This window comes from Prunus persica, chromosome G1, assembly GCF_000346465.2.
Source record: "Prunus persica cultivar Lovell chromosome G1, Prunus_persica_NCBIv2, whole genome shotgun sequence".
NCBI classification, from domain to species: domain Eukaryota; kingdom Viridiplantae; phylum Streptophyta; class Magnoliopsida; order Rosales; family Rosaceae; genus Prunus; species Prunus persica.
The window spans coordinates 11,737,313-11,759,008 of NC_034009.1; the positions used below are offsets into that span (position 1 = coordinate 11,737,313).

Consider the following 21,696-nt stretch of genomic DNA (forward strand, 5'->3'; position numbering starts at 1 on the left):
TGCATGAAGCAAGTCCCCGATTCCTAAAGATGTATAAATAGCTGAGTTAGAGCTATATAATGTGTCATAAAGTTTAATCCCTTTAGACAAAATCCGTTGAGAGGATTTACATTGCATAAAGCAAGTCCCTAAAGGACATGTGCTTGAAGCACAAAATTTGTACTCAATATTAATATGCATAAATTACCTCAGTGAGTACATTGATTATAATGTGATTGCAACACATTAAAACTTCTACAGAATTCACGAAATATTTGTCTCGATCGAGTATTATGCCAACGAGATTCTTGCTTATACTAAGAAAGTATTGAAGCATTTTTATGAGTCTTATCCGTTGGTCCTTAAATGTTTTTCCGGAAGTATACTAGACCATATAGAGCTCAGCTCCACACTGTACTCTTTTTCCTTCATCCAGGTTTTTATCCCATTGGATTTTTCCTGGTAAGGTTTTAACGAGGCAGTGTCGCTCAAGGGTTTAGGGTATACTATGAAAATTTTTATGGTCGATTACTGGACAAAATCTAGTCCTAAATTTTTCAGGGGGAGATATTCACAAAGGGGGAGCATGGTTTTAATAAAGACCTCCATACACTGTACTCTTTTTCCTTCATCCAGGTTTTTATCCCACTGGGTTTTTCCTGGTAAGGTTTTAACGAGGCCGTGTCGCTCAAGATTGACTCACAGAAGCAGTGTCAACTACGATATTCAGAAAGGTGAACAACAGTATGACTTAAAGATATTTTGCCAAGCATCAGGAGGAGCGTGCTATCAATAAAGATCTTCAAACACTGTACTCTTTTTCCTTCGTCCAGGTTTTTATCCCACTGGGTTTTTCCTGGCAAGGTTTTAACGAGGCAGTGTCGCACGCGCGTCAATATACACAGAATTTTATGTTACACATGATTATGTACTCTTTTTCCCTTTGACCAGTTTTTGTCCCACTGGGTTTTTACTGGCAAGGTTTTTAACGAGGCATATTCTGTATCATTTGTGGTCTCCAAGGGGGAGTGTTGTAAATATATAGGGTGGAGCCCACCTCCATTAGAAGGAGCCTTGCCTATAAATAAGGCTTCCCCCCTCTCATTGTATTTTGCTAAGATATGAGATTGATAATACTAAGAGATGAACCAATCTAAGAGTTTTTCTACCTCTAAATTCTCTCTCAAATTCTTTGGTTTTCTCTCAAATTCTTTGGTTTTATAACAGGTTCAATTTTAACAAAAATCGTTGTGGATACATTCAAATATTGTGTACATTTTTTTTATAAAAAAAATGTTGTGTGCATAAACATTGGAACTTCTTTATATTTGTTTAGGAGCGGGGCCACTTGAAATGATGTCATGAATGACCTAAGCCTAATGCGAAAAGTCGAAAAGAACAAAACTTCAAACCCATTACAATAATTAAAAAATCATTCTTTATGAACATAAGTTGGAATCTATCACAGAATCATACCACTCACCAAACGCCAAACTTGAGATGCTTCAGAAAATAAGGGTCCACATCTACAACTTCAACTCCACCATTTCTTGCAAAAATATAAGCACCACATAGTTCTCATCTTACATGACAGTTTCTTACTTGAATGATGAATATCCCATTTGGTATTCACTTTAAACAATGCATTTCAAACATATACTCTCCTCCAAGCAACTAAATTTACATATAATGGTACCTAAACTACAGGCATTACTGTGATCCATAAATAAAGTGCAGTTGATAAAATAAGGGCCAAACTGTTCTCATCTTAAGTGATAATACAACGCTTCATAGTGATGATAGAATTCACTTGACATGGTTCAAGAACCACTCCAACAAGTCTTGATGAGCCTCTTCAGCAGCCTTAACAGCTGCTTCATCTTCAACATTGTACCTCACAGTCCACCCGTGTGCCACTTTCGGGAAGATCTTCACATGGCATTCAATCTGCGTGTCCATTAAACCAACAGTTATTCTACTAACTTTAAATTTTTATCACTATCAGCTACAACAGCGGTACCTTTTTACCTATCAATAAGGTCTTGAGTTAAATTAAAGCAGGCGTTTGTTGTGTTCCCAAAATTTCTCAAAAAATAAAATAAAATGTTGATCACCACTAATGATAAGGTGGGGAACTCATACAAGATGGTATAAGACTGGTCCGAACAATGCATGACACACCATATAGATAGTCATTTCTCCATCAAGTTGAGGTAGCAAATCACATTTTGACTTGTGCCCACTTAAAAGGAAGAATGGTTACTGAAAAACAAAAGTGGGCACAAGTCGAACTGTGGTTTTGAAAGATTTTGTAAGGACAAGTTCTACCCATAACTTATGAGCCATGACATAATTCTACACATAGCGCGACATTAAAGATTGACAAAATCTTAATTCATTTCAAGGACTAAGGGATGTACATGATTAAAATCAACAAAGACATTAGACTTTCGATTGAGGATATAACCTACCTCAGATTTTGCAGTTAAGGCTTCTTCAAATTGTTTCACGACTTCAGGTGGAGACATCTTATCAATCTCAGCTCCAAGTATTGAAATGGGAACCTTAACCGCTGAAAGCAATTCCAGGAATGGATCAATAAACTGTGACTTAATTGTTTTTACTTTATTTTTTTCAACAATTAGAATGTCAGAGTTCTCTTCCTTTAATATCTCCCCAGTCAAAATCAATAACAATTCGAGTGCTCCTATTTTCACTTTTTAGTATCAAGAAAGTTCTTATTACCAAATAACCCTCAAAGAGATTTACTTAAACATCCCTCAAACAATTTTTTTTCAGTGTTTTCTTTGCAGTGCTATTCTCACCAACAATATTATTGGGGTAACAGGGTTTATGTGTAGAAAGGAAAAAAAAATCTTGTTTTTGCTGGTAGGCACAGAGAGAGTGAGTGTGAAGTGATATTTTTGCCGCAAATAGAAGCACCCTATTGATTATAATTATTACAATATTATACTAATTACGTAAATATTTCCTGAATATTAAATACAACAATCTTACCCTTGATATCATCCAGAGTGACAAATGAAGGATGACACAGAACAGCAGCTTGGATAAAGTCATGCTTTGAAAGCTCAACAACAACCTTGGCTGAAAACAGCACAAATAATTCAATGTCAACCGAAACAATATTTCCAATATTGGGTGAATTGAACTAATGAATTAAGAATGAGAAATAATCCAAAAAGGGAAAGGACAACTGTAGAAATATGAGACATTTTGTTAAACTGAAAAAGAAATTAATAAATAAAAAAATAAAGAAATAAAGATGACAGAAACAGAAAATGAACTCACCCCCATAACAGAATCCTGCAGCACCAACTGCAGAAACACCTTTACTTTTTAAAACTTCAAGTACTGGCTTTGATTCTTCGAATGCCTTGTCCTGTTTGGAAGCTCAACATTTTAACAATACTTGCACACTCAACAGTTGCATTTTAAAACACCACAAAATCAGATTTTTTTTTTCTTTTCGTCAAAAAGGTGGAAGCAGCAGTTAAAAACCATATAAACTTCAAAAGAAACAAGAATAATTGGACTTCTAAGCTGAACCCACACACATTTTCAACTTAAAGAAAGCCAAAATTAGAACTTCGCAAAAAGTTCTGAAAATTTTGTGTGAATTCAAGAATCACACTGTAAAAGTACTTAAATTATAAATAAACAAAAGAAATCTTGGCCTGCACGATAAGAGAACCCACCGGTCCATGATCTTTTAACCAAGTAGGTAGATTGGCATAGGATCCATCATCTCCAGGTACAAAAGGGTCTCCGTAAAAGAAGTCAGGGACCACAACAAAGAAGCCAGCAGCTGCAACTTTGTCTGCCAGCTTCCTTCACAACAGAAGGCAGGTGGCATTAGTTGTATCTCATATTATGAAATCATACAAATGACATAATGATTGATCAGGTGAATAACACAACTGTTCTCCGAAAAAAATCTCCAATGTCAGAAACTGAAAGGACGAACGATCGTTCATTATGGTACAGTGTCCACACTCAAAATACAATTGCTACATCTGATACAGAGTCTGAAGCTAATGGTTGTAACTATTTTCACAATTTAGTTACATATAAATCTAATAAATCTTTTTAATTTCTCCCTTGACGATTGTACTCTTTAATTAAGTTATTTCAAAGTGTTGACCAAGCCACAAATTTAATCAGCAAAGTGTGGTTGGTGGTCCAGAATTGGTATTAGAAAAGGGAGCTACAGGAAAACAGATGTGGGAATAAGTCATACCTTAAGTTGGGAGCATCATATCCTGCATGGAAAATCAACATGTAATATTAGCAAGTGGTGTGGTGTCCTGATAATATATCAAAGCAAGCAATTATAGTAGAGGTAGATGGCTTGAAGTTGAAGAAAGGAAGAATTGAAACTCAATTATTTTACACTAATACCACCACTTCCTTCACCCCAGTTTCGAATTCGCAACTGGGAACAAACGGGGAAAGAAGGAAGGAAGAAAGAAACAGAAACTGGGGACACAAGTAAACATACAAAGGCAAAAAATAAAGCTTTCATCACAAAGCAGTTACGAATATCATTTTTTTTCATGACCAAATTGAGACTAGCAAGATTTTTTTAATTTTTTATTATAAACATAATCCAAAGACGAAAGGGGAAAAGGGAAAAGTCAGAAAATGATTCCTTCATCAGTCAACCAAACATACTCAGAGGAGCGATTAACATACACAACTGAAAATCCAGTACCCAATAAACCAAAAACACCAACAGATCACTCAAATACACAGTTAGGCACATGAACCCATATCATATAATGAAGAAACAAATGCAAAATGCTGAAACAAATGAAGAAAGATAGATTTTTGAGTGGCGGGTGGGAGGAAAAGTACCAAAAATGTCAGAGGCGAGAAGAATAGCAAGCTTGGAGTCAGGGGAGCCAGTGACATAGGTGTCCAGACCACCGAACTTCTCAACATGGCCGGAGCCGCCGGATGGGTCCAGTGTTGGTGGGTTCGAGCAGCACTGAGGGCCTGACATTTGTTTGTTTTTCTCTGAACCACAAAAATGCACAAACACACTCTCTGCCTCTCTATTCGAATGAGCGAGAAGGTTACGGATGAAGGCAAAGGTTAAACTACCACAAAAAAGAAAAATAAAAAAAGGTGTGCACGTTCAACTATATGACAACGACTAGTCAAAGTTCTGGAATTTAAGAAGCCAGGTGAAAATTTATGGAGGAGTTGAAAAGGTGTAACTCCAATGATTCGTATCCACCTCCAACAATAGCAAATATTTTTCTCACCACTTTAATCCTATTTTTTATTTGGATAAGAAAAAATAATTCAGAATTTAGTTATAATTTAAAATTTAAAATTAAGAAATTGACAATTCCCTTATTTGACAATTTAAGTGCATACTTTATTAAATGATGCATACAAAAAATCGTGGAAATTAGAGCATCAAATTTCCTAATTTAATTTCCACTAAAATAAATGTCATTTCACAGTTTTCATAGTGCCATTTACAAAAATTTGTCACGTACAGTGTAGAGACAGTGTTTGTATGGAAAAAAAAAACACATTTATAGTGTTTTTATATATATTTTAACTTTACCCATTTTAATAACACTATCTACAAGTTTTAATATTTGCAAGGGTTTATAGCTCAAATAGTAAGCATTTCTCTCTACACCTAGGGCTCGTTTGGTACACAGGACTGTCTTGGCATGGACTATGTTTAGGGACTGGTTTGGCTTGGCTTGGCTTGGTCTAAGTTGGATAACACTTATCCTGCGTTTGGTGTATGCTTGGACTAGGACTAGAATTTTTTTTATTTTTTTAAAAATATCTATATATATGTATATATGTATTTTATAATATATATATATATATATATGTATATATATACATATATACATACATATAATATATATATGTATATATACATGTATATAAGTATATTATAATAATATTATATATTTTAAATAATATAAACGTACATACATATATATAAGTGTATATAGGTGTATATATGTATATTATAATATACATGGGTATAATACATATACATATATTTATATATATGTATGTATAATATAATATATAATATATATATGGGTATGTTATAATAATAATAGGGATATACATGTATATACGTGTATATATGTATATTATATATGTATTTATATATACATATACATTATATATATTATAAAATACATATGTATATATAATATATGTATATATATTATATATTATAATATACATATATATATACGTATATACATGTATATAATATATGTGTATATAGGTGTATCTATATATTATAATATATACATGGGTATAATACATATACATATATATGTATATTATAATAGATAATATATATGGGTATGTTATAATAATAATATACATGTATATATGTATATTATAATATATATACATATAGTATAAATATATAATGTATATGTGTATATACGTGTGTATATGTATATTATAATACATACATGGGTATAATATATATACACATATATGTATATATACTTATATATATTACATATATACATGTATGCTATTATTATAATATTAATATGTATGTGTATATGAGTATATTATAATAATAATATACGTGTATATATCTATATGTATTTATATATTATATATGTATATATGTGTTTATATATATATGTATATACGTGTATATATGTACATTAATATATAATATAATATATATTACATATATACATGTATACATGTATGTATTATTATAATATTAATATGTATGTGTATATGAGTATATTATAATAATAATATATGTGTATATATCTATATGTATATATATATATATATATTATATATGTATATATGTATTTATATATATACATGTGTATGTGTATATACATGTATATATGTACATTATAGTATATTTGTATGTAATAATAATAATAATAATAATATATGTTATTAGTATTACAATATAATATATGCATCTTATATATTGGTGAACATAGGACTAGCTAATCCTCCCTTTCTACATGGGTTTAGTAGTCCCCTCCTAGTGAGGTATTTTTGGTGGGCCCGGTATTAGCAGTCTCATCTAAGACTAGAATTAAATGAAACAAACATGGTACTAAATTTAGTCCAATCCAGTCCAAGCCAAGCCTGTGTACCAAACGACCCCCTAAGGTCTTAGGTTCAATTCTCCCTTCTCCTTAATATCGCTTGTATAAAAATAATAAAAAACACTCAAGTCACCACTCTATTGACGGAAGTCCTAACTTGACAATTCCGTAACACCAAAGTTGGTGAGTTTCTATAGTGTTGAATGTATCGGCCTTCCTATCCCTTCCACACCAAAAAACGAAAATGATTGAACTAGATTTCAAAGAGTGGAACAAGTTTCCTTTTTTTATTCAAGTGCATCAATTTATTGCAAAGGACTTAATAGCTTAGTTGGCTAAGAGCATTCACCTTGCACTCGAAGTGTTGAGCTCAAATTCCTCCTTCCACAGTATTATTTGTTTCTTAAAAAAGATGGCGCATCAATTATTATAAAATTATGATGTCTATATAACTCTCATTTTTGGCAATGCATAAGACATTTCCAGTGGTAGATGGATGCTGAGAAATGCAAAGGATCAGGATATGCAGTCGGAGTTTTTTTCTAGCTACAGAGAAGCCCAAGCCACAACCAAGAAGTTCTTTAAATACTATATCGTAACATAAAAGTCCAGGTGTGGTTCAAGAAACACTACAGTGATGATCTGATTCCCCTGACATGGTTCAAGAACCACTCCAACAAGTTTTGATGAGCCTCCTCAGCACACTTAACAGCTGCTTCGTCTTCAACATTGTACCTCACGGTCCAACCGTGTGCCACTTTCGGAAATATCTTCACATGGCTTTTAACCTGTATACACAAAATAAAACCAACAGTCGTTTCAACAAATTTGAAATGTTTCTCACTACCAGCTAGCTACCACGGTGGTGCCTCTTTCCCCATCAAGGTCTTGAGAGTCTATGAACCCTAATTTGAATGGGGTGTTTTTGGTATCTTCCTATCGTTTCTTAAAGAATAAAGAACAAAAGTAAAATGTTTTGAAGTTCAAACAAAATGGTATCTGATCTTGTAAGGAAAAGTTCTACCTATAACTATAAGCCATGGCATAATTAGATGCCATAATTTATAAGAAAAACAAGGGCACCAGTAATGAAGATTGTTTGGATCAAAGATATTCCTACCTCAGACTTCGCAGTTAAAACCTCTTCAAATTGCTTCACGACTTCAGGTGGAGACATATGGTCAATCTCAGCTCCAAGTATAGAAATAGGAACCTTAACAGCTGAAAAAAGTAGTTCCAGGAATAGATCATTAAACTGTGACTGATTTTTACCTTGTTTTATTTATTTATAATCTTTCTCAAATATCTAAACACTTGAAAACAATAATTAGAGTGAGAGAAGAATATATACACACACACACACACACACACATGGAGCTTCAGTTGAGAGATCCCTGAAATAAGCTTATTTGAGAGACACCCTTGTAGGGCCCACTCCGTATTGTATTTCACTAATCCAAACCGTCTATTTTGTAGATACTCATTCAAAGATCATCTTTACAAAAAATCACTTGAATCCGATATCATTTGATCACTCAATTTAATTATTGAAATTTAGTACTTTCTTGAAGCGCCGTATTAATTGATTTTGTAGGACACAATTGGATATTGAAACGGTTTCCGATTTGTCTAATTTTTTATAAGGATGATCTATGAATGTAGACTTAAAAAATAGATAGTTTCGATCGTTGAAAAAATATTTGTAGGGAACCCTAAAGGGTGTTATTTGAGGGATCCCTCAATAGAAGAGGACTGATATATATATATATATATATATATATATTTCTTTTCAAACTTTGCTGGTAGGCATAGAGGGAACAGGGTGTGGGCACAAATAGAAAGCACCCTAATTGTGATACTTGTTTAAAATGATAATTATACTAACTAGGTAGGCATTTTCTGGATATTACATACAGAAATCTTACCCTTGATATCATCCACAATGACAAATGAAGGATGACAGAGAACAGCAGCTTGGATAAAGTCGTGCTTTGCAAGTTCAACCACAACCTTACCTGAGAACAGGACAGAAATCTATGTCAACAGAACAATATTTTCCATATGGGTTAAACTAATGAAATGAGGGTGTGATAAGTAAAAAGACTGCATAAATGTTAGCATAAAAAAAAAAAAATCTAAATAGGAGACATTTTTGTTTAATGCAAGGCAAAATGAAACATAGTGACGAAGATGTTAATGAGAAGGGAAAATTAACGCACCTCCCCAACAGAAGCCTGCAGCACCGACTGCAGAAAAACCTTTCCTTCTTAAAGCTCCAAGAACTGGTTTTGCATCTTCAAATCCGTTGGCCTATCAACAAAAATAGATTCAGACGCTAATTTTTTTTACAATACTTGTATAATCCAATATTGATAGCAACGTTTGTAACACCACATTATCAGGGATACATATTTAACATTGCGCAAAATGTCCCAGCAGTGACAACTATAAAAAGTTTAACATAACAACAGTTATTGGACTGCCAAACTTTCTTATGACTGCCAAGCTGAATCCATAAACATAAGAATCTGAAATTTTTATGCAAACTCAATGATACTTGTAAAAGTACTTGGGTTATAAAACAGAACAAAATAGATAAACATAAAAGTAAAAGTAACAGCAAAAGAACGGACCGGTCCATGATCTTTTATCCAAACAGGTAGAGGTCTATTGGCATCTTCAGGTGCATAAGGGTCTCCGTACAAGAAGTCAGGGACAACAACAAAGAACCCAGCAGCTGCAACTTTGTCAGCAAGCTTCCTTCAAAATGGAAGGCAGGTTGCATTAGTTCAAGAGTGTAGAAGATTATGGAATCAAGGAAATGCAATTCTACACACATTTGTTCTTCAAAGAAAATCTCTGTGTCAGTAACTGGGAGGATAAATTTTCATCCTCATATATATTACAGAGTGAACACTCTAAATAAAGGTAGGGATCTTCAAAGCATCAGAAAATCTCAAAAAGGCAGGGAATTCGACCGTTGTTATATCTGATAGACAACTTGAAACTAAGGAGGGAATTCGACTGTTGTTATATCTGATAGACAACCTGAAACTAATGGTTTTGTAACTATTTTTCAAGATTTAGTTACATATAGACCTATTATAACCTTTTTTTAACCCTCAATGACTGTACTCTTCAAGCAAATTATTCCAAAGTGCACACCAAGTCATCAAATTTAATCAACAAGAGTAACTGCTGGCCAGGAGTCGATATTAGAGAAGGGACTGTTTGAACTATATGCACTAACAATGAATACGCTGTAAACAATGTGAAACAGATATGAGAATAAGTCATACCTCAAGTTTGGAGCTTCAAATCCTGCATGACAAAGCAACATGTAATATTAAAAGTAGTGTGGTGATATAACATCACAGCAAACAATTATATAAGATGATTTGAATAATCAGATACAAATGAATAATCGTATTTTAAAAAGAACATTCTTTCTCAATTGACAGAGAAAATAAAAAAAAGATAAGTATCCCACTAAAAGTACACACGAAGGCGAAAATAAAGTTTTGATATCATAAAAGTATTTTCATAACCAAATTGAACATAATTGAAGCTAGATTATCAAACATCATGAAGGACGCAGATAACCCACAAAGGGAAAGGGGAAACGAAAATGACATAAACTGATTCCTCCAACCTTCAGCAGTAAACCAAACAAAATCAGAGCATCCATTAACATGCACAGCCTAAAAATCAGTGCCCATTGAACCAACAACCCATCAAATGCACAATAAGGCAAGAACAACAAAACCCATATCACACAATGAAGTAAAAATGCAAACTATTAAACCAAACGGAAAGAAAAAAAGAGACGGGTTTTTGAAGTGGTGGGCAAGTACCAAAAATGTCAGAGACGAGAAGAATAGCAAGCTTGGAGTCAGGGGAGCCAGTGACATAGGAGTCGAGACCACCAAGCTTTTCAACATGGCCGGAGCCACTTGATGGGTTGATGGTTGGAGGGTTTGAGCAGCACTGAGGGCCTGACATCCTTTCTTCTTCTCTGATCACAAAATGCACAAACACACACCACTGCGCATCAAAGGCGTGAACTTTCTAAGTAATTAGGAACTTGGAAAGGTGTTGTCTTGTTTATTTTTTTGGGTCAGAATCAAAATCGAACTTTGCAGCTACAACAGCCTAAAATTGGAAATTTGAAGGAGAAAGGTGGTGCCCCATTCGTTTGCATCATCTCAAACGTCACCAAAAAGTTGGAAGTATATGCGTGGCTGAGTTACACGTTTATAGAATGTCGGAAACATGGAACTTGGTCATCAATTTCATGTTTTTGGTCACAAGGCGGGACTAATCCGAAAATAAATAAATAAACTAACAAATAAAATAAAAGCAAAGAAGGGAAGAAGACATCAAAACTATGCAAACCCAAAGACAAATTGTGCCGCATAATGACATAAGTTAGGCGACATAACCATATTCCCAATAAAGAAGTTAAGTTAAACAGAGTGTGAATCCACAACATCATGAGTGACCATATGAACTGTAACTTGAAAATCACACTCAGGAGAAAGAAATTATGAATTTCATTACCTTGAAAAAAAAAAAAAAATTTATTAATTAAATTGGTAGAATTTTTTTTGACTCATTCTGAACTTTCCAAATATGATTTTACAAACCAAACCATTTGCTATGTGTGCTGATGGTACATGCCACTTGCTCAGTCTCAATGTTTCATACACAATCATATACTATTATTCAGTCCAGTCAAACTCTAAGAAATGCCTAGAAAGACTGTGGATACCTCATTTTATTCTCACCCACCTGCCCACATCTTCAAATTTCACCTCTATCATGAAGTAACAGAGTTTGCCAAGGCCCTTAGGGTTGTGGAGGCTTCAAAAGCTCATCATCTTTATACATGCCACAATAGTTGCAACCCTGTTGCCAATTCTTCTGGGTAGTTTGGTACCAACAACCTTTTTCAATTGACATACTTGGTAAACCAATTTAACATGTCCAAATGAGCCTCTTCAGCACTCTTGACTGCTGATTCATCCTCAGCATTGTACCTTGCTGTCCATCCATGAGCCACTCCAGGAAATATTTTCACAAAGCTATTAAACTGAAAACAATATAAATGATAGAGTGAATTTTGATACCAAAGGTAGAATCTGTTAAAGCCAAAACTAATATAAATATCTGATGTAAAAAGATAACTTCTTTAGTTATAAAAATAAAAAAATAAAAAAAAACTGGCAGAAAGTTTATTTTATTACTTCCACAGAAGTTGGAATTTGAAAGAGATGATTCTATTTTCTTGTTTAACAAAGGCTTTTTGTGTACTAATTTTAAGTCTTGAAACTCCAGGATGCTAACTAGGCTTCATCTAGATGCTGGAAAGGAGAGCCAGCAGTACCATAGTAAATATGAGTAGTTTTTCTGAGGGATTCTTACCGCAGATTTAGTTGATAAAATCTCTCCAAAATGTTTCGTTTGTTCCGGGGGTGAAGTTTTGTCAATCTCAGCTCCCAATATTGCAGTTGGTGTTAAAATGTAAACTGCCTAGCTAATTTCAGATTAGTTAGTAAGTTCTATGTCAGTTTATATTCAATCTGTTTTTAATCTTTGTGTTAGCTGAGTGCCTTGTGCTTATATGCCAGGTGCAATGCTAGAGTCTGTTTTGAATTCCCAGCTGTTAGGACAGCTGTGTATTGCCATGTGTCATACTCACATTGGCTTACTATTACAAATCGTTAGATTTGAATCTACTGATGTAAGAGAGAACATGTAACAGTCATGAAGGAATATAAGCTCTGCTGCTATGTTCATGCAGAGTAAGAAAACTGTTAGAACAATCTAAGGCTCACTGCTCTCTCTCTCTCTCTCTCTCTCTCTCTCTCTCTTTCTCTCTCAGTACATTTTCTTGCTCCCTTTGCAATCCAAATATTCAACATGGTATCAGGTGCGCAGGTTGGATCTGAATAGAGGGCGTTGAAGCTGTGGGAGCTGAGTCTGGAAATCCAACGAGAAATTTCCTACTCTCAACTCATTGAGTCTGGTCTCAGATGGCTGGGTCAGGAGGGAGTGATCTTAGAGCTCCAATATTCAATGGGGAGAACTATGAGTTTTGGAAGATTCGAATGAGAACAATTTTCAAATCTCATGGAATCTGGAATTTGGTTGAGAAAGGCCTTCAAGTTCCAGATTCAAAAGCTGATAAAGAAGGGTCATTAGATTCAGAGATGGTGTCCTTGTTGATGAAGGATGCTAAGGCTCTTGGTATTATCCAAGGTGCTGTTTCAGATGACATCTTCCCCAGAATCTCAAATGAAGAAACCTCAAAAGGTGCTTGGGATATCTTGCATCAGGAGTTTCATGGTGACAAGCAAGTCAGATCCATCATGTTGCAGGGTCTGCGTCGAGATTTTAAGTACACCAGGATGAGGGATGATGAGATCTTGTCTGGATACATCACTCGGTTACTTGAGCTTGTAAATCAGATGAAGGGATATGGGGAAGATCTGACCAAAGGGAGGATAGTTCAAAAACTGCTAATAAGCTTAACCAAGGAATTTGATCCAGTCTGCTATGTGATTGAGCAAACTAGAGACATTGAAACCATTGAAGTGCAGGAGGTAATTGCAGCATTAAAAGGTTTTGCTCAGCGCCTTGACAGACATGCAGAAAGCACCACTGAGAAAGCTTTCAGCAGCATGAACATAAACTCAAAAGGATCTCAATCAAGTTCTAGTTCTGGCTCTAATAAATCAAAGAAGAACTGGAAGTCCAAGGATAAGAAATGGGATTCTAAACCCCAAAACAGTGCCAATCAAGGGGGAAAACCAAGTCAAGGAGACAAATCTGGAAAATGCAAACATTGTGAGAAGTTACACTATGGTGAGTGTTGGTTTAAAGGAAAACCAAAGTGTCATGGCTGCAATCGATTTGGTCATTTTGTCAAGGACTGTGACCAAGCAAACAAGGCAGGGAAACTTGCTAACATTGCAAATCAGGTAACTGAACCTGCCATTATGTTCTATGCATGTCATGCTGCAACAATTGGAAAGAATGTGAATATGTGGTATGTTGATAGTGCATGCAGCAATCACATGACTTCCCATGAGTCATTACTTGTAAATGTTGATAAAAGTGTGAAGAGTAAAGTCAAAATGGGGACTGGTGATCTAGTGCAGTCAATAGGCAAAGGGACTTTGGCTATAGAAATGAAGGGTGTGACTAGATATATCAAAGAAGTCATGATTGTACCAGGTTTAGATGAAAATTTGCTAAGTGTAGGTCAAATGATAGAACATGGGCATTGGCTTGTATTTGGTGATAATGCAGTTGATATCTATGGAGATAGGCAGCTGGAAGATTGCATTGCAAGAGTGCCAATGAAGGGAAACAGATGTTTTCCTTTAAATCTTGACTATGTTAATCCTCCTATGGCAAACAGAGCAACAGTTGGAGAAACATCCTGGCTGTGGCACAGAAGATTTGGGCACCTAAACTATATTAGTTTGAAGTTGTTACAAGAGAGAGATATGGTTCAGGGAATGCCTAATTTACAAGAACATGAGAAGGTCTGCTCAGGTTGTGCTGAAAGCAAGAATCACAGAAGCTCTTTTGATAAGGAAGGAGCTTGGAGAGCCACTCAACCTCTAGAACTGATTCACTCAGACATTTGTGGTCCAATGCAGACCATCACTCTTGGAGGGAACAGATATTTCCTCACCTTCATTGATGACCACACCAGAATGTGTTGGGTGTTCTTCCTGCAGCATAAGTCTCAAGCATTCAACATATTCAAAAGGTTCAAAAGCATGGTTGAGCTACAAAGTGGTCATCAAATTAAGAAGCTAAGAAGTGATAGAGGTGGAGAATTCACATCTCTGGATTTCTCAAAGTTCTGTGAAGAGATGGGATTAGAAAGACAACTGACAGTAGGCTACTCTCCACAACAGAATGGAGTTGCAGAGAGAAAGAATCGTACTGTGATGGAAATGGCAAGAGCCATGATGCATGAGAAGAAAATCCCTTTGAAGTTTTGGGCAGAAGCTGTCAATACAGCTGTATATCTGCAGAACAGATGTCCTACAAGTGCACTGGACAATTCCACTCCATTTGAGAAGTTCAGTGGAAGAAAACCAGGTGTCAAGCATTTGAGAATATTTGGTTCTCTATGCTATATTCACATCCCCACACAGAAAAGGCACAAGCTGGAAGACACAGGTGAGAAGGGAGTATTTGTAGGATATGGTGTATGTGAAAAGGGGTATAGAGTGCTCAACTTGAGAACTCAATAGATTGAGCTGTCTAGGAGTGTTATTTTTGATGAAGAAGCAATGTGGAATTGGGAAACCAATGAGGCATTGCAAATCCCTATGTCTTGGGGTGATGGAGTAAGTTCAATTGTATCAGATTTGGATTCAGAACCAAATCTGTTACAGCAACAGATTGTACAGTCTCCTATGGAAACACAAACAGGTAATGATGTGCATGCTACTCAAGACTCTGCTCCATTAGAAACTTATGATAACACCCCAAAGAAATGGAAGAGTTTGAGTGAAGTGTATGCTCAATGCAAGATGAGCATCATTGAACCTGAAAATTTTGAAGAAGCAGTCAAAGATGAAGCTTGGGGGAAGGCTATGACTGAGGAGATACTTATGATAGAGAAAAACTCCACTTGGGAATTGGTTGACAGGCCAAGTAGTAAACCAATTGTGGGAGTGAAGTGGATATTCAAAATTAAGCTTAATCTTGATGGCTCCATTCAAAAACATAAAGCAAGACTTGTTGCCAAGGGATACACACAAAAACCAGGGATTGATTTCAATGAAACCTTTGCTCCTGTAGCAAGGTTAGACACCATTAGAACTCTCATAGCTCTTGCTGCTCAGAAAGGCTGGAAACTATGGCAATTGGATGTCAAGTCAGCCTTCCTAAATGGTGTCCTTGAAGAAGAAGTTTATATTGATCAACCGGATGGTTTTGTAGTTAAAGGTGATGAGGATAAGGTGTATAGGTTAAGAAAAGCCCTCTATGGGTTGAAGCAGGCTCCAAGGCCCTGGTATAGTGAAATTGACACCTACTTGAATTAGTGTGGTTTTCACAGAAGTCCAAGTGAGGCCACTTTCTATGTGAGAACAAAGGAAGGTGTGGGAACACTAATAGTGTCAATCTATGTAGATGACATAGTGTACACAGGAAGTAGTGATGAAATGATGAAAGAATTCAAAGCTGAAATGATGTGCAAGTATAAGATGTCTGATTTGGGTTTACTCCACCATTTTCTTGGTATGGGAGTAACACAAACTGAAGGGAGCATCTTCATTCATCAAAAGAAGTATGCTCTCACTCTCTTGGATAAGTTTGGACTCAAAGACTGCAAGTCAGTAAGCACTCCATTAGTGGCTACTGATAAATTGAAAAGAGAGGATGGAAGTGATGCTGCAAATGAAAGTTTGTTCAGAAAAATTGTAGGCAGCCTGCTGTACCTTACTGCAACCAGGCCAGATATCATGTTCTCTGCCTGCCTGCTTGCAAGATTCATGCACAACCCTTCTAAGATGCACTATGGGGCAGCTAAAAGGGTTCTAAGGTACATACAAGGCACAATTGACTATGGAATTGAGTATGTGATAGGAAAATCTGCACTCTTAGTTGGTTACTGTGACAGTGACTGGAGTGGATCTGAGGAAGATATGAAAAGCACTTCTGGATATGCATTTTCATTTGGAAGTGGTGCTTTTTCATGGGCATCAGTCAAACAACACAGTGTGGCTCTCTCTACTGCAGAGGCAGAGTATGTGAGTGCAGCAGAAGCTACATCACAAGCCATTTGGCTCAGGTTTGTTCTTGAAGATTTTGGGGAAGAACAGACCACTGCAACAACTATGTTTTGTGACAACACTTCAGCCATAGCAATGGCTAAAAATCCTGTTTTTCATCAACGGAGCAAGCATATTAAAAGGAAGTTTCATTTTATTAGAGATGCAATACAAGAAGAAGTGATTGAACTGCTCTACTGCAAAGGAGAAGAGCAGATTGCTGATATCTTCACCAAAGCTCTTCCCAAAGACAGGTTTGACTATTTGAGGAGAATGCTTGGAGTGAAATCAGCTAGCACTTTAGAAGGGAGTGTTAAAATGTAAACTGCCTAGCTAATTTCAGATTAGTTAGTAAGTTCTATGTCAGTTTATATTCAATCTGTTTTTAATCTTTGTGTTAGCTGAGTGCCTTGTGCTTATATGCCAGGTGCAATGCTAGAGTCTGTTTTGAATTCCCAGCTGTTAGGACAGCTGTGTATTGCCATGTGTCATACTCACATTGGCTTACTATTACAAACCGTTAGATTTGAATCTACTGATGTAAGAGAGAACATGTAACAGTCATGAAGGAATATAAGCTCTGCTGCTATGTTCATGCAGAGTAAGAAAACTGTTAGAACAATCTAAGGCTCACTGCTCTCTCTCTCTCTCTCTCTCTTTCTCTCTTAGTACATTTTCTTGCTCCCTTTGCAATCCAAATATTCAACAGTTGGAACCTTAACTTATGTACAAGCATGTTGCTAATTAATTGGTAACAAGTACTTCTGATGGTGAGTTTAAAAAGCAAGAAACTTACCAACTATTTCCTCATCTGTCAACCGACCAGGGTGCAAAATTACAGCAGCTTGAATGTCATTGGTCTTTGCTAGTTTCACCACCACATTCCCTGAAGCAAATGTGATGCAATGCAAGCCACATTTTATCAGCTAAACCACTCTCTGCTCACTATAGACAACTAGTTTACCCTAAAGTTAAAAGGCTTAATTACCTCCCCAACAAAAGCCTGCAGCTCCTATGGCAGAAATGCCTTGACTCTTCAGAGCAGCAATCACTAGTTTGGCATCTTCATATCCTTTCTCCTAAAGCAGTCCAAAAGACATAACCAATATATAAACTGTTCCTTTTCTGCTTTGGTTGTAAACCATAAATGTATAATTCATTTTTCTTGATTCTTGTTCATAAGGATCCTAATCTATTTCTATCAAGAAAGAGGCTTACCCTGCTGTGAGCTTATGCCACGACTCTCGATCAAATTGCGGATTGTCAAGATTAACAGGATCACCATGTAACACCCCGACCCCAAATTTCCCCAAAATTTACCCTTATTTAATTATTTAATTATTTAAGGGTATTTTAGTCATATTTTTAAGCGGAGAGAGTTTGGAACCGTGACTTATATTTTTGGATAGGTCGTACTGAGACGAGTTCATAGACACGTAGTGGGCTCGAATCGGAGTTGTAACGAGAGAGATATGGTCAAAAGAAATCCAGTGGCACAATCGTAAATATTTCAAAATGGGATTTTTTATAAAAAACCTGGTTTTCTCTCTCTCTCTCTCTCTCTCCCCCGCGGGTCTCTCTCTCTCCTCTCCCTCGCGCGCGACACAGGCCACGTTTTGGCCGGCCGTGCTCTCCTCCGGCCACCAATGGCGACGGGACCGGTACCAAAATGACCGGGCCGTCGTCCTCTTCCTACCCCAGCCAGCCCCCGCCTCCAGCCGCTGTGGTTTCGCCGGAATTTGGAGAAGAAGCGGCCGACGTCGCCGGATTTTCAAAGCCGTCGATCTCCCTCCTCCGGCCACCAATTCCGTCGACCCAAGTATGGATTTTGAACCTCTCAAGCTGCTCTAGCTGATGGTTGGGTAGGATTAGATCGATTCTTAGCGTAGATCACTCGATTTTCGAATTGAAAATCGACCGAAACTTCGGCCACCGTGATCGGCCATTTTCGGCCACTTTTTGGGGTAGGTCCAAGAACAAAAGTGGCTCCAAATAGGGTGTTATACCTAGGGTAGGAGTTTGGAGCCGAGATGTTGAGATTTTCCGGCGAAGCGTTATCGCTTTGGGCACCGACGCGCTGCCGGCGAGTGCGGCGGCGCGTGGGCACTGTAGAAAAAGTAGCGATGTGTTCCGATGAGATCCTTAGGTTGTCACGAGTGCGTAGGATTTCGCGGATCTCAATTCGGACGTCGTTTGACTATCGAACGGATAATCGCATATTATGCGTTATCCGGGTTCGATAGGTTGGGATCGTCGGATGGTCCGAAATTTAATATATGTTAATCTAGGTATTTCTAGGATTGTGTAGGAATTCACGGATCGTGAATCGGAGCCCCGGATGTTCCGAAAAATAATTTTAAATTTGTATTTTATATTAACCGTCAGATCGTGCGATCGTGAGCAATCCGACCGTCCGATCTGAACCAAACTTGCAGGACAAGTGTCCTATACCTGGTAGAACCCATAGAGACTTCCGGATCGGAAATTGGAGGTCGTGGGTTTTGCAGGTCCGGTTGACCAGGGTTAGAGTAGTTTGACCCTTGGTTGACCGTGAGTCTCCCGGAGTAATCTCACCTTTCTAGGGGGGATTATCGGGTGCTAGATGATTGTGGAGAGTTACACAATATTAAAATTAATTTATATAACTATAATTATATATGGTTGTACAAGGGTACAACAGAGTCTAGAATGTCAGTTTGGAGTGCTATACGCACTACTTTAGGTACCTCCTCGGATTTTGGATTCGCTACAAGCACCACCAAGTGAAAGTTAGGTCCCGCGTGGCGTAGGTTATCCGGCGTTGGGACAGGCCCCATACGTGGCGTTGGTTGTACCGGCGTATGGGGAGTTATATGATATGATAGTATGGCATGGTCGCACGTGGCGTAGGTTATCCGGCGTGTTGACAGGCCCCATACGTGGCGTTGGTTGTACCGGCGTATGGGGAGAATATGTGAAATGCAGAGAAAGGAAATAAGGTATCACCGATGTGTGGAATTGGGTTTTAGGGAAGAACTACGTGTGGCTTGATCCCTCAAGGAGGGTACATAGGCAGCCTAAGGTTATTGGGTGCAGCCGCAGACTAAATATTAGTCATGATTTGTATTTGAATGGTTTGGTAGTTGGATAGGAATTATCGGAAGGCCGAAGGCCATTTGTGTGAATTGCATGAAATTATATTGTGCATGCTGCCAGTTGGGAATATTAAATGCGTTTTTATGCAGGTTGAAATTTTGGGAAATGTCCAATTTATAGGGGAGACTCTGCCAAAATTTCGGCAGGAAGTCTCGGTTTTTAGTAAGTGGGCCTGACATCGGGGTGATGTCAGGAATTCCAAAGGTTCGTCTCGGGTTTTGAGAAAATTCGGGGCGGGTCCTTAAACACCATAAAAGAAATCAGGAAGTACCACAAAAAATCCAGCTGCAGCAACTTTATCCGCAAGTTTCCTTTCCATATCAATCAATGTGAACATTCATTTCATTGAATAAGATTGACTATGGCTACAGATATCTATCATATCAGGACAAATGAAACCCAACTCAAATGGCAATCTTGATTAAGGGGAGTGATTCAAAGACCCTCATAGCAGATTGCGGGCTAATATAATTCTTTACTAGAACACAAGGGTAAGTACCAGTCAATTTTATAACTTGTCCCTAAAGAAGCATACTTTTATGAATCTGATCATTTTTATTGATTAATAAAGTAGAACCATTGACCCCTGACATAATTGGGGAGAAGAGAACCATACCTTAAATTTAGGTTTTCATACCCTGCAAAAACATAACAAAAACAAGCAAACCAACATGTTGTTAAATTTAAAACCACTAGTATTAAACCCAACTAGCTTTTAATCTGCTATTAGCCCCAGTTATCAACAGAGTTTCTTCTAAACAATTCATTCATAACCCATCATTGTTTTCAAAAACACACTCCCATGTCTTTCCAAATTTAAGCTAAAAAAGAAGAATCAAAATCAACTTATGTAATAGAGATTTATGAAGAAAATGTTGATGGGTTGGTACCAAAAACATCTGAGCCTAGAAGGATGGCATGCTTGGATTCACTTGGGCCAGTGAAGTAGGTTTTAAGTCCCCCAAGTTCTAGGAGAGTCCCTGCTCCAGATGTTGAGCCCAGTGCTGGTGGGTTCTTGAAGCATTCAACACTTGACATTTTGGACTTTGAGATATTCAGAGTGTTTCATTTTCAGACAGTGAGTGTTTCAGTTTCAGACAGTGAGAAGCAGAAGTTGAAGTCAAAAACGTGGAGGGAGGCGAGGTTATATAGAGAGCTGATTGAACTGACAAACGTCATTTCTTACGTCACATAGCAGAAGTTGAAGTTTTTTTTTTTTTTTTTTTGGTCTGAGTAGCAGAAGTTGAAGTTAAAAACGTGGAGGGAGGCGAGGTTAAAGAGAGAGCTGATTGAACTGACAAACGTCATTATGTCGCATAGCAGAAGAAACCTGGTTAGTTAAACATGTCCAGCCCAGTTGGTCAATGACGTGGCGGCTTGGCCTCTGAAGTACAACAGGTCAATATATGCTAATTTAACGTTAGTAACTTATGAAATCTAAGAGTAGTAAATTCAAATGTTAACAATATGATTGCTGTGTGTCGCGACCCAAAAAATTCAGAGTTGGATCCAAATAAGTTTCTAATTCAATGCAACACTTTATTAAAAAAAGACTTAGTTTGGAGTACACAAAATTCGTCATACACGCTTGCACGAGCCACGTCCACGTGTCATACTAAATAAATATGCAATCTGTCACGCTAAGAATTGAAATGTGTCTATAAAAGGCA

At 36.9% G+C, this 21,696-nt stretch overlaps 3 protein-coding genes across 3 annotated transcripts; all 3 read right to left on the reverse strand.

Moving 5' to 3' along the window:
* LOC18793152 (endo-1,3;1,4-beta-D-glucanase) lies at positions 1,481–5,088 on the reverse strand. The gene is made up of 7 exons (XM_007223728.2): positions 4,858–5,088; positions 4,241–4,262; positions 3,699–3,831; positions 3,292–3,382; positions 2,998–3,087; positions 2,451–2,551; positions 1,481–1,926 (listed from the first exon to the last, which is right to left on the reverse strand). The coding sequence occupies exons 1-7, from the start codon at positions 5,003–5,005 to the stop codon at positions 1,786–1,788; spliced, it is 726 nt and encodes a 241-aa protein (XP_007223790.1). The 5' UTR covers positions 5,006–5,088; the 3' UTR covers positions 1,481–1,785.
* LOC18790205 (endo-1,3;1,4-beta-D-glucanase) lies at positions 7,456–11,272 on the reverse strand. The gene is made up of 7 exons (XM_007223694.2): positions 10,943–11,272; positions 10,388–10,409; positions 9,722–9,848; positions 9,308–9,398; positions 9,014–9,103; positions 8,209–8,309; positions 7,456–7,876 (listed from the first exon to the last, which is right to left on the reverse strand). The coding sequence occupies exons 1-7, from the start codon at positions 11,088–11,090 to the stop codon at positions 7,718–7,720; spliced, it is 738 nt and encodes a 245-aa protein (XP_007223756.1). The 5' UTR covers positions 11,091–11,272; the 3' UTR covers positions 7,456–7,717.
* LOC109946584 (endo-1,3;1,4-beta-D-glucanase-like) lies at positions 11,572–21,538 on the reverse strand. The gene is made up of 8 exons (XM_020554873.1): positions 20,917–21,538; positions 20,643–20,664; positions 20,279–20,337; positions 18,115–18,176; positions 17,880–17,970; positions 17,692–17,777; positions 12,513–12,620; positions 11,572–12,180 (listed from the first exon to the last, which is right to left on the reverse strand). Exons 1-8 carry the CDS (start codon positions 21,062–21,064, stop codon positions 12,040–12,042), a joined length of 717 nt encoding a protein of 238 aa, XP_020410462.1. The 5' UTR covers positions 21,065–21,538; the 3' UTR covers positions 11,572–12,039.